We start from the raw sequence: 23,170 nt of genomic DNA, 5'->3' as shown, positions 1-23,170 counted from the left end.
TCTACAACACAGACATGACTCAACACACCGTAGTGTTGATGACATGACAGAGTCCATAAATGCTGGAGTCTTTTTTTAGTTATTCACTTGAATTACAGACTTCTAATTTTATCTCTATAGTGACAGATGTGTTGCCTCCGGATCTCCTCCTCCACACCTGAGCTGCACAAAGCGTCTCTTTTTAAGTTCCGCTCTCCTACCACACGGGGTCGCCAGTGCCCACCAAGTGGTGCATTCATGCACATCAACTGATGTCCGGTAACAAGTTTTACTGTCATTCTTTTCATGCACAGGAGGGTGACGGTGTCGAGAGAGAAACATATTCAGAAGAAATGTGAAGATATGACTTTTGGCTTAAAAAAAAAAAAGGCGCTGTGGCTCTTCTGTTTGAGGACTTAGAGGGAGATGAGTTTAGGTTTAATGTGAATTTATTTAGATTAATGTGATGTTTGTTAAATGTTTATGTTCATCCTGAGCTCCCTCCGCGGTGCATGGTGCGCTCCCGGTGCGCCCCACTCCCCCCCGCTGTGTGCCAGAGCTACAGTTACAGGCTCGCTCCTTCTCTGCCTCTCGACGCGCATTGGACGGACTCACTCTGCGCCAGCTCCACTGAACCTGTAGCCTACAGCTTGTCTACATAAGCACAAGGCAGGTGAAGGGTTGATATCGGACTTTTCTTAGCAGAATATTAAATCCTGATGCCAAAGTCTTGACCGGAGGAGGTAGAGGAACCTTTGGCTCCGGGAGCAGATCTCTGTGCGCTGCGTTCCGCTGCTGCCGGAGTTGCGCTCTGTCGGAACTTCACCAAACCCTAAACTCGCCTGGGTGTGGATATATGCTGAAGTTGTCTACTTTTATTTATTTTCACAGTCTTCACCGCAGTGGGAGCTGCGTCCTTTCGGGCCAAATTGTTGGACCGTGGGCGCGACGCAGCATCCAACTTAGGGAGCCGGCTGAGCCTGAGGTGGAGGATACACACGAGACAATCCGATCAACTGCGGGGGAAAAGATTGGATGCATTTTCAGATTGGTTGTTTTGGGATAAAACTTTGAGAACATGTATCGCAGCAGACGTGCCATTGTGTTTCCAGCAGCCGCCTATGAGCGCTTGCTCCTCCAGTAATGCTCCAAAGAGTGATGCAAAGCTGCGCGCAAGTTCCTTCTGCACACATCTCCAATGTTCCTGTAGAAACCCAGCTGATGAGACACTACTGAAAAGAGACTCTTGTTCACACGCGTTATGATCCTTTAGCATTGGCACAAATGACTGGACGAGACATGAGATTTTTACCTGAAAAAAGACTCTTTTTCATTTTTTACCCACGATGCAGCAACTAGGATTTTTGTCTTTGAATTAAGCCACTTCGGCTTCCATACATTTTGTTTAGTTTTTTGGGGGATCCTTGTTTTCCCACCGGCTCCAAGAAACATGTTGCATATCCTTGCGCTTCAGGCTGCGCTGTTACTTTTGGGAGGTAAGCACATTTCAGCCTTTTTGCCTATGCGTCTTCTAGTCCACTCTTTAATCCAATAATATGAGTTTTATTTCCTCTCTGTCTTTATGCAAACAAACACTATACAGGCAGACGTGATGCATTCCTATATAAACTGTAGGTTACCTGAGAGACAGGAGAGGCCAGGCAATAACATGCTGTCACTCACCGCTATGTGTCAGTCTTCTGTGATTTGAATTACTGGATTGAATATAGTGCCATTAAGTGTTATACTGAATGCATGTAATTTACTTATGCTCCATGAGAATTACTATATATTATATGTGTTCTGTTATATTTTATTTGTTAATCCACTGCGGTCCCCAGTGCTCAGTGGCTTTGCACTGGTTCAACAGCTCTGACCTTAAATATCATTAATCTCAGGAGCATGTCAATGTGACATGGATTGACTTGTGCAACAGAAGCACTGGGGCTTCATCACTGCACGGCTTCTTGGATTAATACTTAAAAAATCATCCTAAAGCTCATAATTATTTAATTGTTAAAGTCACTCAGACCTGCAGTGGTGAGAGATCCTCATAACTGAAATCACAACATGACATGTTACAAAACAAAACTTTCCTACTGACTCTCCTGAAAATTAAAACGATGCAATTTTCAGTTTCAGTGCACATGATGTAGCATCAGTCATTAAGTGTCACATGGAGGAGAGCAGCATTAACTTCCTCTGCCCTGCAGCCACAATACACAGATCTGAGGGCAGCTGGGGGTCCGGCTAATGAACCCCCTCTGTCTGGTGGGAAAAGGGTTTTAAACCAGAATGGTGTTTGGGAAATGTTTCCAGCCCACGATTGTTAATATTGTCTCCAGATTATACCTGACTTTAGCCGCTGTCTTTGTTGTCAGAGGGAACTTTTCACTGTGCACCATTAAAGTTCAAATCTATCTATCGAGCTTTGAGGCTGCATGATTAGTGGATTTATCAGTCGCAAAGCATTTGTCTAATTCAGTGATCATACCTCATTTTCTGCATTCATACCAATAATGATAATCAATTGATTGTTTTCATATAAAAGCCAACAGTCAATAATTGATCAGTTATGGTCCAATGAAAAGAAACACCTGTAAAATGAAGGAAATGCTCTTTCAGAAAGTTGCCACCAAACCCGCTCAGGCTGCATCTCACGCGTCCACTGTGCACGCACACCTTGATGAGGCTGCTTTGTCAGGGCTCGGAAGATGACTCGTGTTTGACAGCGTCTCTGTTATGAGTGCTGACTCATTGGCTGGAAGAGTGCGGTAATGATGTTTGCCATATGCCAGGGCCTTCTCAGTAACCATACACAGTCTGATCCTAATTGAGCATTGTGTGTCATAAAGCTACAGGACACAGCCTCTCACTGTGAATAGTGATGGAAATTGATATCACACTCCAGGAAATGAGAGGATCAGATCCACGCTCAGAAAAATGCCTGCACAGCATATTGAGGCCATAATTAAGGAGGGAAATCTCGTGGTGCTAGTGTGACTGCGACTGCATCCCTTGTTTTTAGAAAAGCCGAGATATTAGCAGGGCAGGGAGTTGCAATATGGCCAAAAATATCTGCTGAATGAAATGTCATTGTGATTAAGTGAAGATAAATCCTTAAGATCTGGAAGTTAACAAAAGAACTGGCCTTTTTTCCTTATATTTTAAAAATCATGTCCTCTCTATTAAGCGAAGCCACAAGGTGTGTTCTGATGAGGTAGGATTCCTGAGAGGAATATCCAATCTTCCCTCGCTTCATCTTATCCTCGAGCTTAACGAGATCCAAAAGGGGATCAAGCAAGGATAGCCTTCAGTCTACATCTTTAAGTACTAAGCACACAGCCCATGCTGTCTCTCTTCTCTGCCACGCGTCTGTCCTCATGCCTCTATATCCCAGTCTAAGGATGCGGCTTGTCCTGTAGGCTATTTAATTCTTTTTTTTTTTCGTTGAAATGCTAACATTTTATTAATCACGCAGAGATTCTTAGGCTCTTCCTCTGTGGAGTTTTCATCTGTAACCGTCTTCAGATTGACCTACCGCTGTGGTCCTGCGCCCCCAGTGCTGTGGCACACATCCAGCTTCTCTTCCCTCTCCCCTGGCAGTTCTTTAAGCATCGCAACCCGTGTCCTTGAGCAAGCAAGGACCAGGAAGCAAGAGAGAGGGGTGACATACTTGCATCTTGTTAGAAAACTGACAGAAAAAGGAAAATATAACCCGAATCAATGGAGCGAAACACAGTTATATGCAAAACAAAATGTTACCTTGCAGCTGAGAGCAGACTGATCATGTTTGTCTTCATGCTCTGCTTCATAAATTGGTTGCAGAACGTGTTTGTTTGCACCCATAGAGAAATATGTCTATTTGTCTTTGGTTCAGGTTGCACAGTGTTTACTCCCTGACAGAAAATAGTTGCATGGATATTCAATGCTTAATTAAAATAAAACCATCAGCTGGACTGACTCCGTCAACACTCTTTTCTCATATTTCTACACTGCAAGATCTTAAATGAATTCCAGGAGGTCTAATTGAAAAGTAAAAATTCAGAATTCTGCTTCAAGCTTTTCACGTTTCTCTGTTGTCATTGTGTCAGGATCATATGGTCGCAAAAATTTAAAACGAGCCTCCGTCCTGAATGAGTTTGCTCCGGACAAAGACCTGTAATGTCATTTTGGTGGTGATAACTCAGTTGTGGTGTTGATTTCTGGGTCTGAGAGCATGAAAAAGAACAGACGCAATCCGTGGCTTGGAGCTTTGAGCGCTGTGGTGCACTTCTGAGATTTGTGACGGAGTACGCTGATAAAAAGAGGCAGATTTTTTTCTCCCCTCAGATCCAATTTGGTGTCGCTCGTGTTTTTTCCATATAGTTACTCTTCATGGAAGGAGAAAGGAGAAGAGCACGGCACACGCTGGGCTCTAACTCCTCCGATGTGTAATTACCAACCATCACAAATATTTCACGCTACGTGTTTATGTGTCACACTGTGCACTTTTGTTTGTTTAATGACCATTATATGAAGCACACTGAGTGGGTGGACCCTCATCTAAATCCCTTGTACTGCTCTTTCAAGCTCATTACACTTAAAAGTGTGTGTGTGGGAGGCGTGCATCGTCGCTTTCCAATCACTGAGTCAAAAGAGGGTTTTTGCCCCCATAAATTCATATATCATCAGCATAATATCCCATAATATTTCCACGAAGCCCATCTGCACTGTGTTAATTGGCTCTTTATAACTGCCGTGATCCCACATTCAATTTAATCAAGTTTCATGATTAGGGGAAGGTGACTAGAGGAAATCTGTGTAAAAGCTTTGCAGGGAGGGGCTGTGGAGATATGTGTGTGTGTGGGGGGGGGCCTTGGGGTGGTGTGTGGTGTGTAGGGGTGGTGGTGTCATTGTAATAATTGACAAACGTGCTGATGCGGTGTTTTTGGTATTCTCTCATCAGTGGATACTTTGTGTCTGAACAGAGGGCCTCCTCCTCCTCATAAATCTGTCGGGGGAGTTCACAGCCAGACTGTCTGATGCCGTGCAGTAAGGGGGAGAATAGCCAAAACCACCAGCTCACATCAGGCTGTGCACTGTTTCTAACTCATACTTTGATATACAGAAACTAATTCATGGTAATCATAAACTCACTTATTAGGTGTAGAGCTCATAGCTCATAATTCAGTTCAAGGTCGTGTTGATGCTGGGAAGCAAAACATGGTACAGCAATAGCCCTAAACCCTATAATAACATCTTATGTAACATGGCTTGGTATAATGATAATATAATATAATAACAACTAGAACTATGCAGGGTGGTTTGTGTTGTTACATTGAGCCTATAGGCTGCACTGTAATTATCAATGAACATATGCCTCAGTGGTAATTAGACCTACAATGTTTGAATGTGACCAGGTCCGGTTTTGTTTGTGATGAACAGCTCAGGGATGTTACACTTATTCTATTCTACTTGTTCTTCCTCTCTCATCCTCATCACCTTCTCTCTTGCTTTTTCTCTCTGTCTCCTCGTCCTCCTGTTCTGTATCTCTCCCCCTCCCACAGCTGAGCTTTGGCCGATGCAGTCTTTTAATTTTGTCTGAGTCAGAGAAGAAAGTAAACACAAAGTCATAGTTGATATACAGTATATATGCAAATGCAACCAGCCTCGGCTATCTGGTATAATCTTGCAATAAAAATGAAAATTCGCAAAGTTCCTAACTTTTGGATGGGTTTTAACTTGTAGCACAAACTGTATTAAAAGAAAACAATTTCAACTTTGATTGAACGTTTATCAGTGTGACACTGGATGGTTGGAATGAGCTATAAACACAGTGGATGGCCAATGTTTAATGTTGCACAGCTTTTGCAGTAACGACAAGATCATTCTCTCTATCCACAAAAGCAATGACTCTGGGGATCCGATGAGAAAGTTGGTCATCTTGGGATTGTACAATATCTTTGCAGCACCGAAGAAGAATTATTTTTAGGCAATTATTTCATGACTTGTCCTTATACGCCTCGGAAAGAAATGCCAAGGTCGAGGAGAGGCGGGAACATGATTTAGAGGTAGATAAAAGTCATGAAGAATCATCCTCTGAGGACCCTGAACATCTCTACAAAATGTCCTTCTAACACCTCCAGTAGCTGTCAAGACATCTCACTCAAAATGTCAACCTCATGGTGGCACTAGAGGTAAAGTCATGGAAAAGCCTAAATCACAGGGTTCACCCTCTGGGCACTATGAATGTGTGCACAGTGTTTCCTTGGACCTAAGCACTGTTGCCATCCCTAGCACCCTACCATTAGCGTGGCTAAAACTCTCAACTAAAGCTATTTTCAGACATGCCCTGTGGAGGATCTGAGGGGGATTGGGTCTCCACTTTCTCCAGAGGTTTCCTTTCACACATGAACAATGCGGGGGGTTCTCTTCTCAACAGCAAAAATTCTCTGCAGGTGAGGGATGGTGCAGCAGAGAGAGGAAGTAACCTATTGATTCTGCTGCAGAGATTACATGATTTCATTTACAGCACATCGGCACAGGCGTTGGGTCTTTTCACGACAAACTCTCTTGACATCTTTGTCAGTGTCTTCTACGCGTCTTAAAGGTCTGTCTTGTGTGAGAAGCGCCATCACCTCCCAACTCGCTTGTGGTGAATCCTGCGAGGGATCCCCTACAGTGCACTCACACCGGATTCTGCAGACTTTATACTAGGGGGCCAGGCGGAGAAAGAGTTCAGTGCAGGCCTGACAGCAGCTTTAAGAGGTCACTAAATAGATCGCACTAAAGTTTCCTGAGATAAATGTCTGGTAGAATGAAAAAAACTTTTTTAACTTTGACTTTCATACCTAACACTCGAAAGCTTTCTGAAACTTAAGTTAAGCCACAGCAGCAGCTCTATGGTTGACATGACCTCTTCCAGTGACCACCTCCTGTATTGTCATGATGCAGGATCAAGTGTGTACTAACCAAAAAGATGTGTACACTTAGTTTTCTCTGTGAGCTTTTGACACAACCACAGGTAAATGATTGACATCTAAATAGTGCTGAGATATGATGGTAGATATTTTCTGCAGATAACGGCCCTTAAACCCCTATGTATTTACAGATTTATACTGTTGTGTGTAACCTATTTACTGCACATTTTTGTGCTGCTTTTTATAACAGCTTGACAGAGTTGGAGGAAAGGGCATGTTCACTGTTAACTGTAATATGAAAACTACTGAGTCACATGATATTAAAAAGAAATAAAAATCCCACCAGATTAAGAAGTGGATTATGTTTTTATTACTTCAGCGCATTAATAAAACGTCATTAGTCTGTCTGGGAGCTTTCTCTGGAAACAAAGCGAGCATCCCACACATCCCACATTTTTCCGGCTCAAACAACATTAATACACTCAGGAACTTTATTTCATTTTCCCTGCAGGCACAAATATGAAAAGTAACATGAATACTTCGAAATCATCGTCTCTTTAAAATCTTTTTGCATCACAGTTACTGTGTATTTTTTTTACTGTTTCTCCTGCCATTTACATTAAAGCTTCTTAAAAGCAGCTCCTCAGCCGGGTATTGCTGTCTTCCTGTCAGCGGAGATGAGTCTATAACTCCACTTGGTTATGCATTTTGGATTTGAGTAATCACAGGCAGGTGGCCGGACAAAAGGCTGTCACTACATCTGCGAGAGCGGAGCACTTGGTTGGGTGCAGAGCTGTCGGCGTCTATCAGAGGCGTCAGAGCTTAATGCGTTAGAGGCAATGATCTGACAGGTACATATTGTCAAGGCCCATTGACTTCTTTGTGGCTTGGCTGATTGATTGGCGAGATTACGTGAAAATCCGACAATCATTATGTTAAAACCAGAGCCGTGTCCCTTTTTTAGATTCACAGTGGCCTGCTCATGCATTACAATGCTGACCAGTGGCCCCTAAAAACTACCATTGAATTTTAATTTTGAAATATAATAGTTTTATCACTCAAGCTGTTTCTGAATAATCACTGTTGTCTGCTGTGGCTGGGACAAGGCCGAAGAGTCGGTCGTGCCCTCTCATCTGTGACGGCAAACTAACGTACAGCTGCGTGAAGAATGAATTATGGTTGACGGACAAGTGCTTCTGACACAGCACATTTTATAATGTGAAACAAAGAGCATTAACCTAATGCAAAACTCTTTTAGATTTATAAAAACAGCAAATCACTGTCTGGAATTAACATATTTATTGTAAGTGAAGTAGCTCTGGGCTTTACTGCAGCTTGACATCACATTTAACATTTCAGATCTGTGGACTGTGGTTTGTTTGTGTTTGAAACTGACAGTTTTACTCTGAATGATGAGACAAATGCATATTTTCTTATCTCTGCTTTTTACAATCTACAGCAGCGATTTACAGTTACTATATATCTGTGAAGATTCTCATCCAGGTCATGGTATCTTCAGGAGTTATGGTCAGTCATTTGTACATGACATGACAAATCCTGAAGTTACAGTTGCTATACTCTTTTTAATATTAATATCATTAATATAATGTAATAAAGTAAATGTTTTTTCAATTAGATAAAAGATACAAAGTATCAGTAAATAAACATACGTCGACTGAAAGCACTATAAAGCACTATCACAGGAGTTTCAGCCACCAATAACTTCAAATCAATTGATGTAAAGATTTAATTATGAAAAGTTAAAAAAAAAACATTAAAATTAATGGAAACAATTACTTAAAGTGTGTTCACATCAGATGTAATTCCATTCATAAACACCATACATTGTCATTATCACATATTGTATTTTCATATAACATTTTACACGGCGATGGAACTGTAGAGTTTAATATGATTTAGTTTACATTGGCTGCTGCAATGCAGTGATCTTGTCTGCATATTGGCCAATATTGGCTTGTTGCTGATTTATTGGTGCATAAAGTATGTTGGCTCATAAATAATAAGTTGCAGTGGAGAAATGCCAAAGATGTGATTGAGGTATATAGAGACAGTAGTTTAATGAGCACTTTTGAAGCTTGTAAAATATCCTGCTGAGTTCATGGCATCGTCACTTTTCTTTAAATCTACATTCATTGATTTATTTTTGTATTCGTCAGGGACGGAGCAGATTGTTAAATACAGAGTTTCAATCCAAATTGGACCAACCGAGGAGAGGGAGAGTTAAAATCACTTCTAGCTTTTGTCATACTGACGTGATGTTTCTTTGCTGCTTTAGTTTTAAAGCTGGATCTCGATGGAAATGCCTTCACAGAATAATCACTTGTTTATTTACTACAACTCAGTTAAATGTAAAAAGCCTGAAGTACACTTTGACCATTGGCCAGATGGTACTTGGTGTAATTGGAATGCCAGTGTACGAGTGCGTCCCCAATCAGTCCTGACACAATCACTGGTTCCTAATCAGTGTGACTAAGTAATGGCCACCTCCGAGTACAATCAGTGTACAAGTTAGTTTGGCAGGAGTAGCTCTAACCTAATGAACTCCTTTGAGTGGACTCGCCGAGCACAACAGTCCTCTTGTGAGCATTGACTTCCAGGATCTAAGGAGCTTTGTCCTGATATTTATTTGTCCTGTTTCATGCTGTCATCTCACCCTCGCTGTCTACAAGCCTCCACCCTTCAGTTTTTGGCAGCCTGGAGCGCTGCAGGCTGCTTTGTTTCTCTCGTTGCTCGGGGACAGTAAGCTGATGACGAGCAAGGATTGGTTCGCCCCATGTCCGGTCAAAACGTAGCCAGTGTGGCAGTAGTGTGAGGCTCTGGCCCTGTGGTGCTCAGTGCTCTCACCCAGGCCAGGAGGGGCAGCGCTGGCAGTCATAGCGCATCCTGCCGCAGCTCATTCTGGACCGCTATCTGCGCCTGCAGATTCTCCCCTTAACCCAGAGGCCTTTCATTTCACTCAAATTGGAACGAGTCGCACCAAGCTGAGGCAGAATGACCCCAATGATAACGAAGGATTAGCCTAAAATAATATTACAGTCAAATTCAAATTGGGAATATAACTGTATCAGGATGTTATTGCAAATGTCAATGCTGGATTTCCCACCTTCTCACAATTAGAATATTGGTTAGTTATAATGTTTCTTTTTACATTTTTTATTTGCCATGCTGGAGGAATGGGTCTGTGGATGGTTTCTTGGTCAGTCCACCACGTTGGCCCATCTCTCATTAAAATTCTGAGACGTACGTCAATGATGGGATGGATTGTGATGGAATTTGGTATAGAAATCCATGGGCCCCTCAGAAAGAAACTGTGGCGAAACCTTCACTTTCAAAATGTGTATTTGTCCATTACTTTAGGTTCGCATATCATTCCTGTCTTAGCTGTACTTATTATATCCTCTAAATATCAGCTTGTTGTCAGAATATTAGCATATAGCCTGTAGCTCAAAGCATTAATGCCAAAGTAAAATCCTGAAGTTTTGCTACTTTCTCTAAATGAGGTTACAAAAGTTAATAAAAATACAACACAAGACAAAATGAGAGTATAATCAAAGAGAACTCTTAAAACAGTACTGACTTAAAGTTTGCGTACTGACTCCTGTTTGTCAGTATGCATGCTGGGTTGAAAGTTCAGAAATGTAAGCTAAAGGCGGGCTGTGTCGACGGCAATGAGCAAAACCTTGGGACCAGTTCTGAACCTCTCTGGCAGGCAGTGGAGGGAGGTTAATGTGCCGGTTGGCTTTCCGTTCATTAGAAGCCTGACAGCGCTGTTTCTGCAGCGTTACATTAGAGACAGTGAAGAGTTTTATAGATTTGAATAATGATACATTCACAGGAGTCATGTGGCAGTTTGTGTTCTTAAAGGAGACGAAACGTGACAAAAACAATATTCCGATTTGAATGGGTTCCAGCTCAGAATTAGATTTTACAGAGTGATACACAACTACTTTCCACTTATGTGATACGGCTATCTCTCCTCCATCAAGATTTCGATTTACGGAAATTATTATTTGTGTTAAGACGGAGGAAAGCAGCTGTCCTCTAACATTTCACTCCATCCTCCTCCACTCCTGGCTCAGATGCACTGCGAATGATGGAGGCCTTGATATGATTTGCTCAGAGGGCATTCCCTCGTATAAGCTTGAGATAAGTGCAAACAAGCAGCTGCCAAGTGTTTCTTTGCCCTGTGGGGCAGCATTCAATAACTATTGCTCTCTTGCTCTATGCTGTTTGTTAGCGTTCTCGGAGAACCTTGAAGACCTTGTTGTGTGAAGGCCTGGTAATTAGATGTTCTGGGACTGTGGCAACCACTGACATTCAGAGTGATGTAATCTGTGCTCCATCCTTAATTGAACATGTCATGTGTAGGATGTCTAATTTAGCCCGTGAGAGTGAAGAAACTACAAGCTGTTTGCCATTTCTTTCTTCAAAATCAGCCCACATATAGGATGTCTGTTTGCATTTCTAAAAACAAGCACATATCGCGTTGGCATACGATGTGAATTATATCACACAAACAGTGCAACCTTGTGTTCCAGAGCATGACTGCCTCAACAATATTCATGCCAGGAAAAGCAGTGAGGAAAAAGTACAGCAATGATATGGTTGAAGGATCTATAGAACAACTAAGGATGTCTGGTGTCAGAGATGGAGGCCAGGGTGGTTCATCCACCATAGATTGACCTAATTCTGTAGCAAATGCTCGCTGCTGTCAGACGTGAACCTCGGACATGTAACATTTTCAGGAGCAGCTGTATGTGAGAACGCAAATATCCGAGTCAGTTGCTCCGGCCATTTTATGGAAGTTTTCTTGTCAGCGTCCTTGTAAATTTCACTAGTTAGCTCTTGAGAGCGTACAGCAGGAAATCTTTCTGAAAATTCACAGAAGATGCTGACGAAGGTTATCATGGAAAGACGACACGATTCGAGGGATTTTGGTGATAGAGACCGACACCAGTGTTGATTTGCTGTAAATGAAAACATGTGATTTCTGCAGCAGATGACCTGCCTCCTGCATGCTCTGCTCTACGCCGCCCCTCGCCTGAATGTCCGCGACATTTTCCTGTTGTTGTGAACAGGTCTGATTCGGCCAATCTCCTGCTGTGTTCTTCATACGTGAACGGCAAAGTTTCATGTGTGAAACCAGCTTATGACACAGCAGCCCCCAGTGATTGAAGGCAGAGGAGAAGTGAGGAAGGACTTCTCTGATAAGTAACCATGAACCTGCCACTGAGGCAAACGCTTAGAAAAACTAAAACCACAAGTTCAGATCCTCTGCCACACACAAAAGCATACAAAGTGCATAAAACCTGGAAGCGCGGGATCTAGGAGAATTCTGTCCATTATTTGATAAGGGATCTGGAGTCGCATGCAATTTCACAGAGGAAACTGGGAAGTGAACTTGTGATTTATTTCTGCTGTATCTCTTCATGTTATAAGAAATAGAGCTGTGCTGTAAGAAGTGGGCAGCGGCGATACACAGAGAACCAGGAACCGGGTTTAATCATATTAATGGCTGTGGTTGGACTCAACCTGTGGAGCCGCAGTTGTACACACTGTGGTTGCAAAATTCTTCATTCGTCTCATTTTATCTACCTAGACACAAATTTAAAATTATGCTCTTAACTGAATAAAATCACACAAATTAAAAAACGACTATCCTATAGATTAATTTACTCTCTGTACTGCTGATGAGAATAAAACACCCATAATGAAACCACAGAGCTTGATTTCCAGTCAAACCCTGATGTGATTATTAGTTTATAGAGAGCAACATGGAGCAGTGACAGGATTTCCTGATACCGCGTATTTGTTATCCAACCATCGACTTTTTAGCTCATTGTGGTTCATACCAAATCGGTAAGTGTAGAATGACTGGGTATCAACTGTCTGAATAAGGTTTGTCTTGGTTTTTTCACAGGTTTAAGAATAAGTCACAAGAATTATTTAAGAAATGTGAAGGTGCAAGGCCTAAATTTACTGAAAGTAAATGCTGAGATTATTTGGCCTTGAGAAAAGAAATCATTCTCAAGTCCCATCTCGCAAAGTTAAAGAAACAAATTCCTTGATCTTCCCCTTGATCTGGATCCCCTCCATAATTCAATGTGTTTTTCTGCCATAGCTGCACCTTTCAACATTTTCTCGAAAGGGATAAGTAATTAGCTTTCAAGACATTCACGCAAAAGCTGCAAAAATCCTCACTATGTTAATGGCTTAAAAAATATATCCTGGATCCACCTTTTGACCCGGATGTGCTCCAAAATTGTATTAATTCCTCCTGCCATCGCTGTCCCCTCCACCAAATTTCATGGAAACCGGCTGTTCAGATTTAGCATAAACCTAAAGAAAAATGTTCTTGGCAGTCGAGCTCATGTTCGACCCCTCGTATATATCATCTTTCAGGGAGACTTTTAAGAAGATATCCCAGTCTTCTGTTGTGCTCGCCAGGCAGACAGGTTTTTGGCAGAGCTGTCAACATGATGATGTTTTTATAGCAGGTTTTTTAGTGTGTTACCAGATTTATGAAAGGAAGCCGTTGTGTCAAAGTTACAGATAGTAATATTTTACACCTGGAAGCACAATAACCTCAACTGTCTTATAGCGGCTGAACAACTCCACTGGAGCTGAGTAAAGTTGATAACAATCAGGTGATAACGCAAAACTCTCACCTGAGTGTTCACTGTTTTCCTGTATAACGACAGAGTTCTGTGGAATATTGGGTTGACACATTCCAGAGGGCCATGGATTTTTGTTCTCAGCCGTAATAATGTATTTAGTTTTTGTTTCATCGTGATTTTTTCTTCAAACCAGTTGCTGATGCTAACTGACCATTAATAATCAACCGACAAGATCAAAATGTTCTGATAAAGAAGAGTGACTGTGACAGATACAAAAAAAAACATAACAATATGGGGACATTTTTTAAATGCAAAGGGTAGAAAAACAATAGAACATGAGGATCACAAGTGACTCGGATGATTTGGACATTTCCAGATCATTTCAGTTCCAAATCTATGTGGAGATCAGTGCATGTCTGAAAGCAGCTCAACAGGCCTACACAGTGTTTCCCATTAATAACTGTGGCAGCTGCCGTAGTCTCATTTGTCTCCATACAGTTTCATAGTGTTTTGACACTTTTCCTAATAACAGAAATGTATGCTATTATCCTCATAATAACATGAATGATAAATACAGATGAAAAAGTGAGTTTATGTTTTGGGTTAATTACTCTTCCTGACTACAGCATTCATCATCGTCAATACCTGGTAATTAGCAGCAAGATATAAGCTCGAGTGAACATGACAGGTGAGCTTTAGGTGCAATGGTTCATAAGGTTGATACATGTCAAGACTACCTTACTTCTCCTCTCCTTACTTTCACAGCCACAGAATGAGACTTCACAATAATTACTGCACCATTTCCTCCTCTGCTTTTCATAGGGCTTCAATCTAACTTTACTCAGCCAGGAGAAACCGTGGTGCTTGAGGTTGGCCTATTGAGGATTAACTCAAACAATGATTTTTCTACTGCTCCCGCCTGCAGAGCTGCTCCGCATCTAAGAAATGTTTGTAGAACTAAAATTCTAATTAGCTTCTGTTTCGTAACCTATTTTTTTTTTCAACACATTAGAAAGCGTCTGTATTCCCTCAAGAGGAACCTTCTCGTCTTCTTGGATTTCCTATACACTCGTTTGCTGTCAATCACGGAAATAAAGTTCAGCCTGGCAGCCGGACAGGAAGGCTTTGAAAACAAAATGTTGCTAGATGGGAAAAAATTCTTTAAACCTAACAGATTTTGTCAGGAGCGTGAAAGCACACTGCTGTTTCTTTCTGATCTGGTCTGAAATAGAAACATTTCTCTCCCTTTGCTTTAATGGCTTTCTTTCGCTGGCCAAAAATAGAGCCACACTTCCCTGGAGTTAGTCGTCACTTTGACAGGTTTTGGGTTAAACTGCAGATTTAAAGCTAGTCCATCTGGAGCCGCAATAAAGGCTCCTTTCAGTGTGGGGAGACCGGACACTGTTTCTACAGAGGGGAAGAGAAGCTCGTTTTTATAGGTCCAAAGCATAAAACTGATACCTACCATAATATCTTGTCGTTCAAATTAATTTAGAGATGCTGGGTTTTTATCTACATTGATGCTTTGTGAATGTGCAGCAGAGTTAGAGCAGGGACCTTGACCTGTTTTGTTCCCAGTGGATCAGGTCAGAAATTCAATAAATGAAAAGCATCAGAGACACATACCCTCCATGTGAGTTCTGTGTGTATATCCCAATCAGTCAATAATTTCATAAATAAGACATTTCATAATTACATCATCATGACATCATTCATTCCATATAATGACGAATGATTGGTTAATTGCAAGTCCAAGTCTGACTTCTGACTGTTATGGTGATTTCACTCCATCCATCCATCCTTACTGCTTTATCCTTTTAAAGGTCGTGGGGGGCTTTAGCCAATCCCAGCTGACATTGGGTGAGAGGCGGGGTACACACTGCACAGGTCAGAAGCCTATCACAGGGCCAACATACAAAAACAAAGAGGCAAACACCCAATCACACTCACATTCACACCTATGATACATCTGACCCTCTAATCAACCTTACCCTAATCTGCATTTCTTTGGGGAAAGAATAGACACGGGGAGAACATGCAAACTCCCAAACTGGGATCGTTGTGAGGCTCCATTGCAAACCACTGTCCACCGTTCCGCCCTCACTCCTACCATATGATCATGATTTACTATTATTCTATAGATTTTACGTCAGGTCTATAGCCATAAGATGCAGAGCTGCTAAGAAAAATGCATTACCAAAGACTATGCATTAGGTAATTTTCACTTTTCATATGATATCATATGATGGGGAATAATTTTCTGATCAAAATAAGATACAGAGTGTCTCTCTAGCCCTATTAATTGCAGAGCTATCTTGGAAAGTGTGTTTTTCAGACCATGTTTTTGTTGACCTTGACCTTTGACCAATCAGTTCCAAAATTAATGATACACTCCCAAGTAATAGTCTGATGAAAATCTGTCCATGAGTTGTTGAGACACACACACACACACACACACACACACACACACACACACACACACACAGACACACTCACATAGACAGAGGTGAAAACAACATTCTGTTTTCGGCTATGCTGGAGTGCAGCGTGGTTAACCAAAGAAAAACATTTCAGAGAAACATAGTTTAGGCTAAGCAGAAAAATACAAACAATAATAACAAACTGTTTAAAAGTTAAATTCAACAATATCACAAAAGTCAACAGAAAACTACACTTCGAGCAAAGTGAAGCAGATCTGTATCTACAGTTTTAGACAACTACTCATAAAACAAACATCCACCCTCCCTCCAACAGGGAGTAAAACTACAGGTATCCATACACCACAACCGGATCACACACATACTCACTTGCACACACACAGCCTAGAAGCTGCCAAATGCTCCACTGGCCCAGGCTGGATAGGTGGTTGCTGGACACTGACCTTTATAATGCGAGATGCTAACAAGCTCACATTCCTTCATGTCCAGGCTTGGTTACTGTGTGTGTGTGCATCATGTTTGACTGGATAAAAAAAAAAGATGTATTTGTGCCCCCAATAGCTTTATCTCATATCTGCTCTGTACAGCAGGGGTTTTCAAAGTATGACTCCATAGGTCTGACAAAATCAAGATGACAAAGATAACCACCATTCATCTGCCATTTTGACAGACTCATTTTAAATGTGCCAAATTAGCTATTAGCAGTTCCTGTTAGCAATTTACCCTTGAATGTACAGACAATTTACACTGGATTACTTTGATACATAATTCATACATACATAATAATGACGTCCTCGGGCAGCGTAATTCGCAGTGAATTTGAAATATGCGATGTCAGTGTTTTGAGATTTGACTCGTGAGAGAAGCAGTGCAGTTTATGAGAAGACCACAGCCAGAAATGAAGCAAAGCTCGTATGCACTGGTAAATATTCAGAACGTAAACACTCCGAATTAGATGCATTCTGGTTGTCTTGTTATTTGGCTACCAGCTGTCAACTCTCAGATGATGGGGCTTCACACAAGCACTTGGATCTACCAGTAAGACAGATGGTTCAAAGCAATCCATGGTTCCATGTGGACATGCGGATACAAACTAAAGTACATTTTCGTCTTTCTGCATTTGCGTGGATTTAAGTCCAATGTCTATTAGCTGCAAACCCGCAACAGCTGTTATGAAAGAACACACACCGAATGCATCTGTGGATCTGTTTTACTGACAGCGGAGACGGAAATTTAAAACATCCCAGGAATTCTTCAGTAGTATCACTTATTCAGCACCAGAGCACACTTCTTCTCTGCCACATTGATGAAGTGCAATCATGCGACCTGGGATCGCTTTGAATTTCTCGCTCCGCAAGTTGAAACATTTTCAAATTAAGTAGACAAATCTTTTCACAGCCCAGAGTGAACCCGCACCTGTTTCTCATAGCGCACGTCTTTCTATTGACTTTGAACGTGTGCGCAACCGCCTCGAAATTTTGCTTGGCAATTACACTGAAGGAGCCGTTCAGTGATCCAGACATCAATATTAAGCATTTTCCTATAAGTACTGCGAGGTAATATCAGCATAATTATTGTTCAATTATTTAGCAATAACCCTATAGTCGGGTGAAGCACAACATTGAAGAGGAAGCCCAGAAAAAAAACCTCATAAGCGATGCGTCGCCAACATTCATCGCAGTTTGGCTGCATTTATAGGAATCCAGACTTGTCAGGAGAGCTCAAGGCAGAATTTATCATCCTATATGTGGCTGACCTTGGGGAGAGGTTTACCAGTAGATTTGGGGGCAGGGTTGGATACGGAGGCACTTAAGCATGCAGAGACTCTGCGCTACAGAACTCTTTCATTTACTAGCTTTTTTTAACACCTTGCTATAAATAAAGGGATCTGGGAGAAGCATTTTCGCTCTGTACAGACGAAATAAACGGATTTAATTAACTTGCAGATTTTACTGCTATCATCCACTGGCTCCTGAGCAAACACCCTAAAGCCTCACGATATTGGCTTGAACAAATAGTAAGTAACAACACTTCATTGTGAGACTTTCTGACTTGACCATGTTTGAACTCTGAATTTGCTGGGTTTATAAAAGTTTGTTATTAATTCGCCTTGACTCGAGGAGGAGGAGAGGAACATGTTGCGGCTTGATTTACGCCCACTTTCATTATCAGAGGCTGCCTCACACTCATCAGAGAGTCACAGTACTTCATCTTCAAGCTGCAAAAATCACAGACAGGCTTCACCATCCATAATAAATCTGCTTTGCTTGTGCTGAATAATGTCCTCATTTGATTTCTGTTGGTTCCTTGATTTGGTGCAGTGTTAATGTGATTTCCTGGTGAGCACACTTTAAATGAGGAACCATGAGTTGGAAAACAAAGAAAAGTAAATTATAGTGACAGTAATGTCTATTTTAAAATGATGCCCCGCAGATGCACAATAACCATTCAAGCTTAGGGGTGCATGTGCCAGTAATGGTATTTAATCATATTAACATTTTTTATAAGATGTAGCATTGATCAGTTTATAGTCAAATGTATTCATGTCATAGATTAAACCCATAGTGTTTAAAGATGAATGACGTGGCTCCTCTTCCTCCCTCTATTCAGAAGTATTCCAGGTACAAACACTGACATCTTGTACCAATGACATAATTTGGAGCCAGAGTCTAATAATTGGGGGATGGGGTCCCACCGATACATGCGCTTGACCAATCACAAGTCAGCCTTAGCTCTCAATCATGATGTTTTACCCTGTTTTTAGAGCATCAAATAACTAATTATTACCAAACTTACCACAAAAAAAAAAAACACTTGAACATAAATCAGTGTGATAAGAACGACTAAAAATGAAACGACTGGCACGTACTTTGACTTTTTAGTTTGGTCTATGCCCCATCTGTCAACATGGAGGAGGAGAGGTGTATGACATATACTAAAGTCAGCCACCAGGGGCTGATTGAGATGATTCGGCTCACTTGTGAGGAGCCGTCATGTCGTCCATCTTTATATAAAGTAATTGATCATAGGACATAAAGTCACACACCTCCTTTCCTTGTGGTGTTGGCTGAAATGATGAATCCTTGATCTGTGTGTATCAGTGCTGGAGAGGATGCAGGCTACACCCTGACAGTGTTTTGCTGCAGTGGTCAGTAGTAATCGTTTTATTATTTTGTGTAGAACTAAGGAGTGGATAATGCCATACAGCAGATACAGTACAGATCATTTACACAGTCACTCGTTCAAATGTGTAAAAATGAAAAAACAATTGGTTATACACGCTGAACTGCTTTGGAAGATGGTTAGCTTGTACTAACTGAAGTTTACTGGCCACCACTCAATCCAGTTGTAAAGCTCTGGCTCACTAGTTCATTGTGATGATAGTATCCTATTAAATATTAAGGGATAGCTGTGTCAATCTCATGGCAGTGAGCCAACACAATCACAGGTCAAAGTGAGTAACACCTTAAATAAATGGGATATTTCCAGGTCAGGAAGCAGGAAAATCTCCTAATTCTTTTAAAAGAACGACAGAAAGCACCAGACCTGCCTGACAGTGTCAGAGGTAGGTAATCACAGATAACATTTATTGAGATAGTCTATTTTTCCTTCTCTCTTTGTAGTTCTGTCGATGGGGGGTTGGTTATAGGTTAAATATACCCTAAATCCTTCAATATACTGTATATATATAGCAGAAAATTGCATAATAATTTATCTTTTTTCTGGGGAAGGACCCCCATGCACCCCACTCTAATTGTGCCCCTGATACAGTGATTGTTAGCAATAGTCAGTGATATCATCCTATTTGTGTAATTGTTGTACCATTTCTAACCTAACGCTTTCCTCTGTAGGTGGCCTACTGTCCTTGTTGGGTTTGTGTGCACTGTCCTAACAGAGTGCACTCACCATTAAATGTCCCTGTGCACCCACAAAGGGGCTATCTGACTCTCCCTGTGAATGCCTCTGTATTTAGTCTGATTTATGATACCCTTTTTGCAATAATGGCCGGTGTGAGGGGAAGAGATTCATTAGCGGGGTCTAGTTTATGTTTTAGAAAAGTCCGGAGGGGCTATGGGAATACTGATTGGCACACAGATGTGTTTTTGTCTCATCCCCCTCCAACCTAAGCCAAAGGCTCCCAACCCTTTTCCCTCCAGCCATGTGCACTGGTTGGCACAAAGGAGATGCTGTTCTCTGCCTGTGGGATGCCCAGGATGTCCAGGGCACTTGCCTTCCAGTCTTCAGTCTCCTGCTGCGTTAACACTGTTTCAGACATATTAGGCCTCCCCTCGCAGCACCTGTTGGCGCTTCTCCACATCCCTTAATGACATCCCAATTGACCCTCCCAGCCGCTAACAGTGGCGACTATTTGGGACCGTCTTTTCCATCCTCAGCTTTACCAAGTAGGCCAGTGGCACAGCATTGCAGTGTTTACTTTTCATCGGTCGATACTCTTTAATCCCCGAGATAATGCTTTCTCTCATGAACTCAAAATAGGTCTTCCTCCTCCCCCGGAGAAGCCACAGGCCCATTACTCTTTATTAGCTCTTAGCATCTTAAATGTGGCCATCCATTAGAGGCAAAGCAACAAACATCCCCAGCAGGTCTCTCAGTAGCCTGCCAGCACACACACACACATGCAAATTTAAATCAGACCCTTCATCAAGGACAATTATTGTGTGTTGAAATTTACTCTTACCAAAAATATAGCTTGGTCCCTTTGAAGATTTCAAAAGATTGTTTTGTGGCCCAACCTCTCTCCTCCATGAGTCTTACTTAACGGCCAGACATACACCACAGACCTCTATCTGCCTGAATGATTTCTCCTCTATGGAGGCTGGCATGAAGTAATACCATACTGTGTCATGTATTGATTCTTTTCCCAGTTCCTCTTTCCTGAATTTCTTGGTGGCTCAAAAGCATAAATCATCTGCAATGATCCTTGAAGGAAATAAGTATTTATTATTCTTGATGCATGGTCACAAATTCAATAGTCCTTATTAATTGAACATGGTGAGAAAAATGATGTGCGTACTCCAATGGGACTAGAGCGCTTTGTATCATCCCTCATGTTTAAGACTGTCCTGCTTGGCATTCATAGCTAAGTCCAGAATGATCCGGGGTCAAGATGAGGGTCAAAGGGACTGTAATTGTAAAGCTTGACGAAGAGTGTTTCCCTGTCAGCTTTGAAATATGTTTCACTGTTTTCTGTTCAAAGAAAACCATGTTTACTTTATGAATGCAGGATAATCCCCCTGTATGTAAACCTAGTACACACCTGCTGTTTACATCTGTCCTGAGAGATCCAATCACAACTGGCCAGCGTACGTGTGTTCACACCTGGCATTAAAATGCGTCGCTTCCCCGCTCTACATGCAAATGAGCACATATCTCATTTGTGTTAGTTAACACCAAATGATGTTGTTTTGTCCCAGTCTGAGTTTACAGATGTGTCTGATGTCACTGATTGTGTGTGTCTGTGTGTCAGCATGAGAGAGGGAGAGGAGTCAGGAGGCGCTGAATGAATCTTGTGCAGCTGCAGATTTCACCAATCAGTCACAATGTCGTGGTCAGTGTTGATATTTTGGCAATGGCCACAAACAAATCAGCATATGGGCACAGATATTAGGAAAAATAGGTTCAGTTCAAAGTGAAAATGAACTCAGCTGAGTAGGCGGTCCTTCATATGTGGCACATGTTGAAAGAATGTGGACACGTGGCCCAGACGACCTCTGAATGTAGTCTGGCATGATCAGATCACTATCCGATCTGAGTGTGTTCACACTTGTACTTAGAGCTGTCCACTTGTGTTCAGATCGCAAAAACCACATGTTGATACCGGGTGTGTACGGGAGAATATTATAAACTGAATCACTTTTAAAGGTTCTTTAAAGGGCTCATTCCAAGGCACCAAAACACAAAGATTTTTAATTTCCGGTGACTATACAATACTGAAAACAGAATGCTGGTAGATCGTACTAAATCCTCCACACCGGACCTTTTAGAAAATCCAGGTATCATGGTGCGATTACTTTTTCTCACGTTTTCTCTCGCTATTTTGTTCATTCTTGCTCATCTACTTTTGCCACTTCCTGTTGAGCTGTCTGCCCTTGTCCCATATTCTGTCTCTCTTGACTTGTGTGTTGAAGCGGAAAGACGGGCACCCGACACCCCATCCAGGCGTTTACTTCTCTGTCCACCTACAATGTTACAGCCAGGAGCGGGCAGCATGAACTGTGGCCTCTCCTTCCCTGGTGTCCTCTATTGTTGCTCTTCATTTACTCAACCACTGTGAGTGTGAAGGCTGCTCTTCGCTCCACCAGTCCTATTCTGGCTCTACATATCCTAGCGTGGAGCCCCAGTGATAGGATGAGTGAGCCTGTGTGAGGCTGGGAATAGGAGGGGTACTGCTTGACTTGTTAGCACTCATCTGGTACCTTCCTTTCTCCTCTGCACTAGTGTCTGACAGTAAAACCTCTGACTGGTCACCTTCGAAACTGGGAAGCTAAAATTGACTATGTGACTCTAAGTGGCATCAGATATTTATAAGTGACAACTGAATTAATCAGAACCAAAACAGTTATTAGGCAATTACAGGCTGTATGTGTACTGTGAGAGAAACTAGCTTACACAGAAAGTAGAGCAGTACTGACAGAGACTGAAAAATCTATTTCCTCAATGAGACATAAAGATTTTCTTCCACTTAACTGTGCCATAATCAGAGCTGAAATCTGTGCTTGTTAAGTCCTAGTGTGACTTCATCATCCGAAAGCTGTTCAGGCTGCTGTTGTTATCCTACATCTGCAAGTAAGAGGAAATCTGTATCTGAACAAGTTTGAGTCAATGAAAGTGACAGCATGTGCATGTTTCTGAGGTGTAATCTTGATCATGTTCATTGATTGACTTTAGCCTGTCAGCAAGTTCACACTAAAAACAAAGTACAACTGTTTTTAGTTTTTCAGATCATAAATCAAAATAAAATTGTATCCTGATGATGGGGCCAAATAAAAAATTAAGGAATTGCCAGAGTTTACAAAAAATAAGAAAAGAGAGTAGACCCTGAAACTCATTAGCATACGTCATCTGGGAACATAGACTGTATTTTAAGACTGACAACACAACTGCTCCTCAAAAGTGAAACCAAATCATCTTGATCGCCCCCTGGTGTCATGCTGGATTTTAAACCCAGCCCTCATCCAGTCTCTGTCATTTT

General features: G+C 41.7%; 1 protein-coding gene across 1 annotated transcript in view; it reads left to right on the top strand.

The window, feature by feature from the left end:
* The first annotated feature begins 308 nt into the window (after positions 1 to 308).
* Positions 309 to 23,170, top strand: part of si:dkeyp-14d3.1 (transmembrane protein 132C) — a 136,066-nt gene continuing 113,204 nt past the window's right edge. Inside the window, exon 1 of the mRNA XM_035164932.2 lies at positions 309 to 1,475. Within this exon, the coding sequence (XP_035020823.1) occupies positions 1,430 to 1,475 (46 nt within the window). The 5' untranslated portion in view covers positions 309 to 1,429. The remainder of the gene's footprint in view (positions 1,476 to 23,170) is intronic.

This window comes from Hippoglossus stenolepis, chromosome 9, assembly GCF_022539355.2.
Source record: "Hippoglossus stenolepis isolate QCI-W04-F060 chromosome 9, HSTE1.2, whole genome shotgun sequence".
In the NCBI taxonomy this organism is placed as follows: Eukaryota; Metazoa; Chordata; class Actinopteri; order Pleuronectiformes; family Pleuronectidae; genus Hippoglossus; species Hippoglossus stenolepis.
The sequence above is the reverse complement of the archived record's forward strand: the minus strand, read 5'-3'. Positions and strand labels throughout refer to the sequence as shown.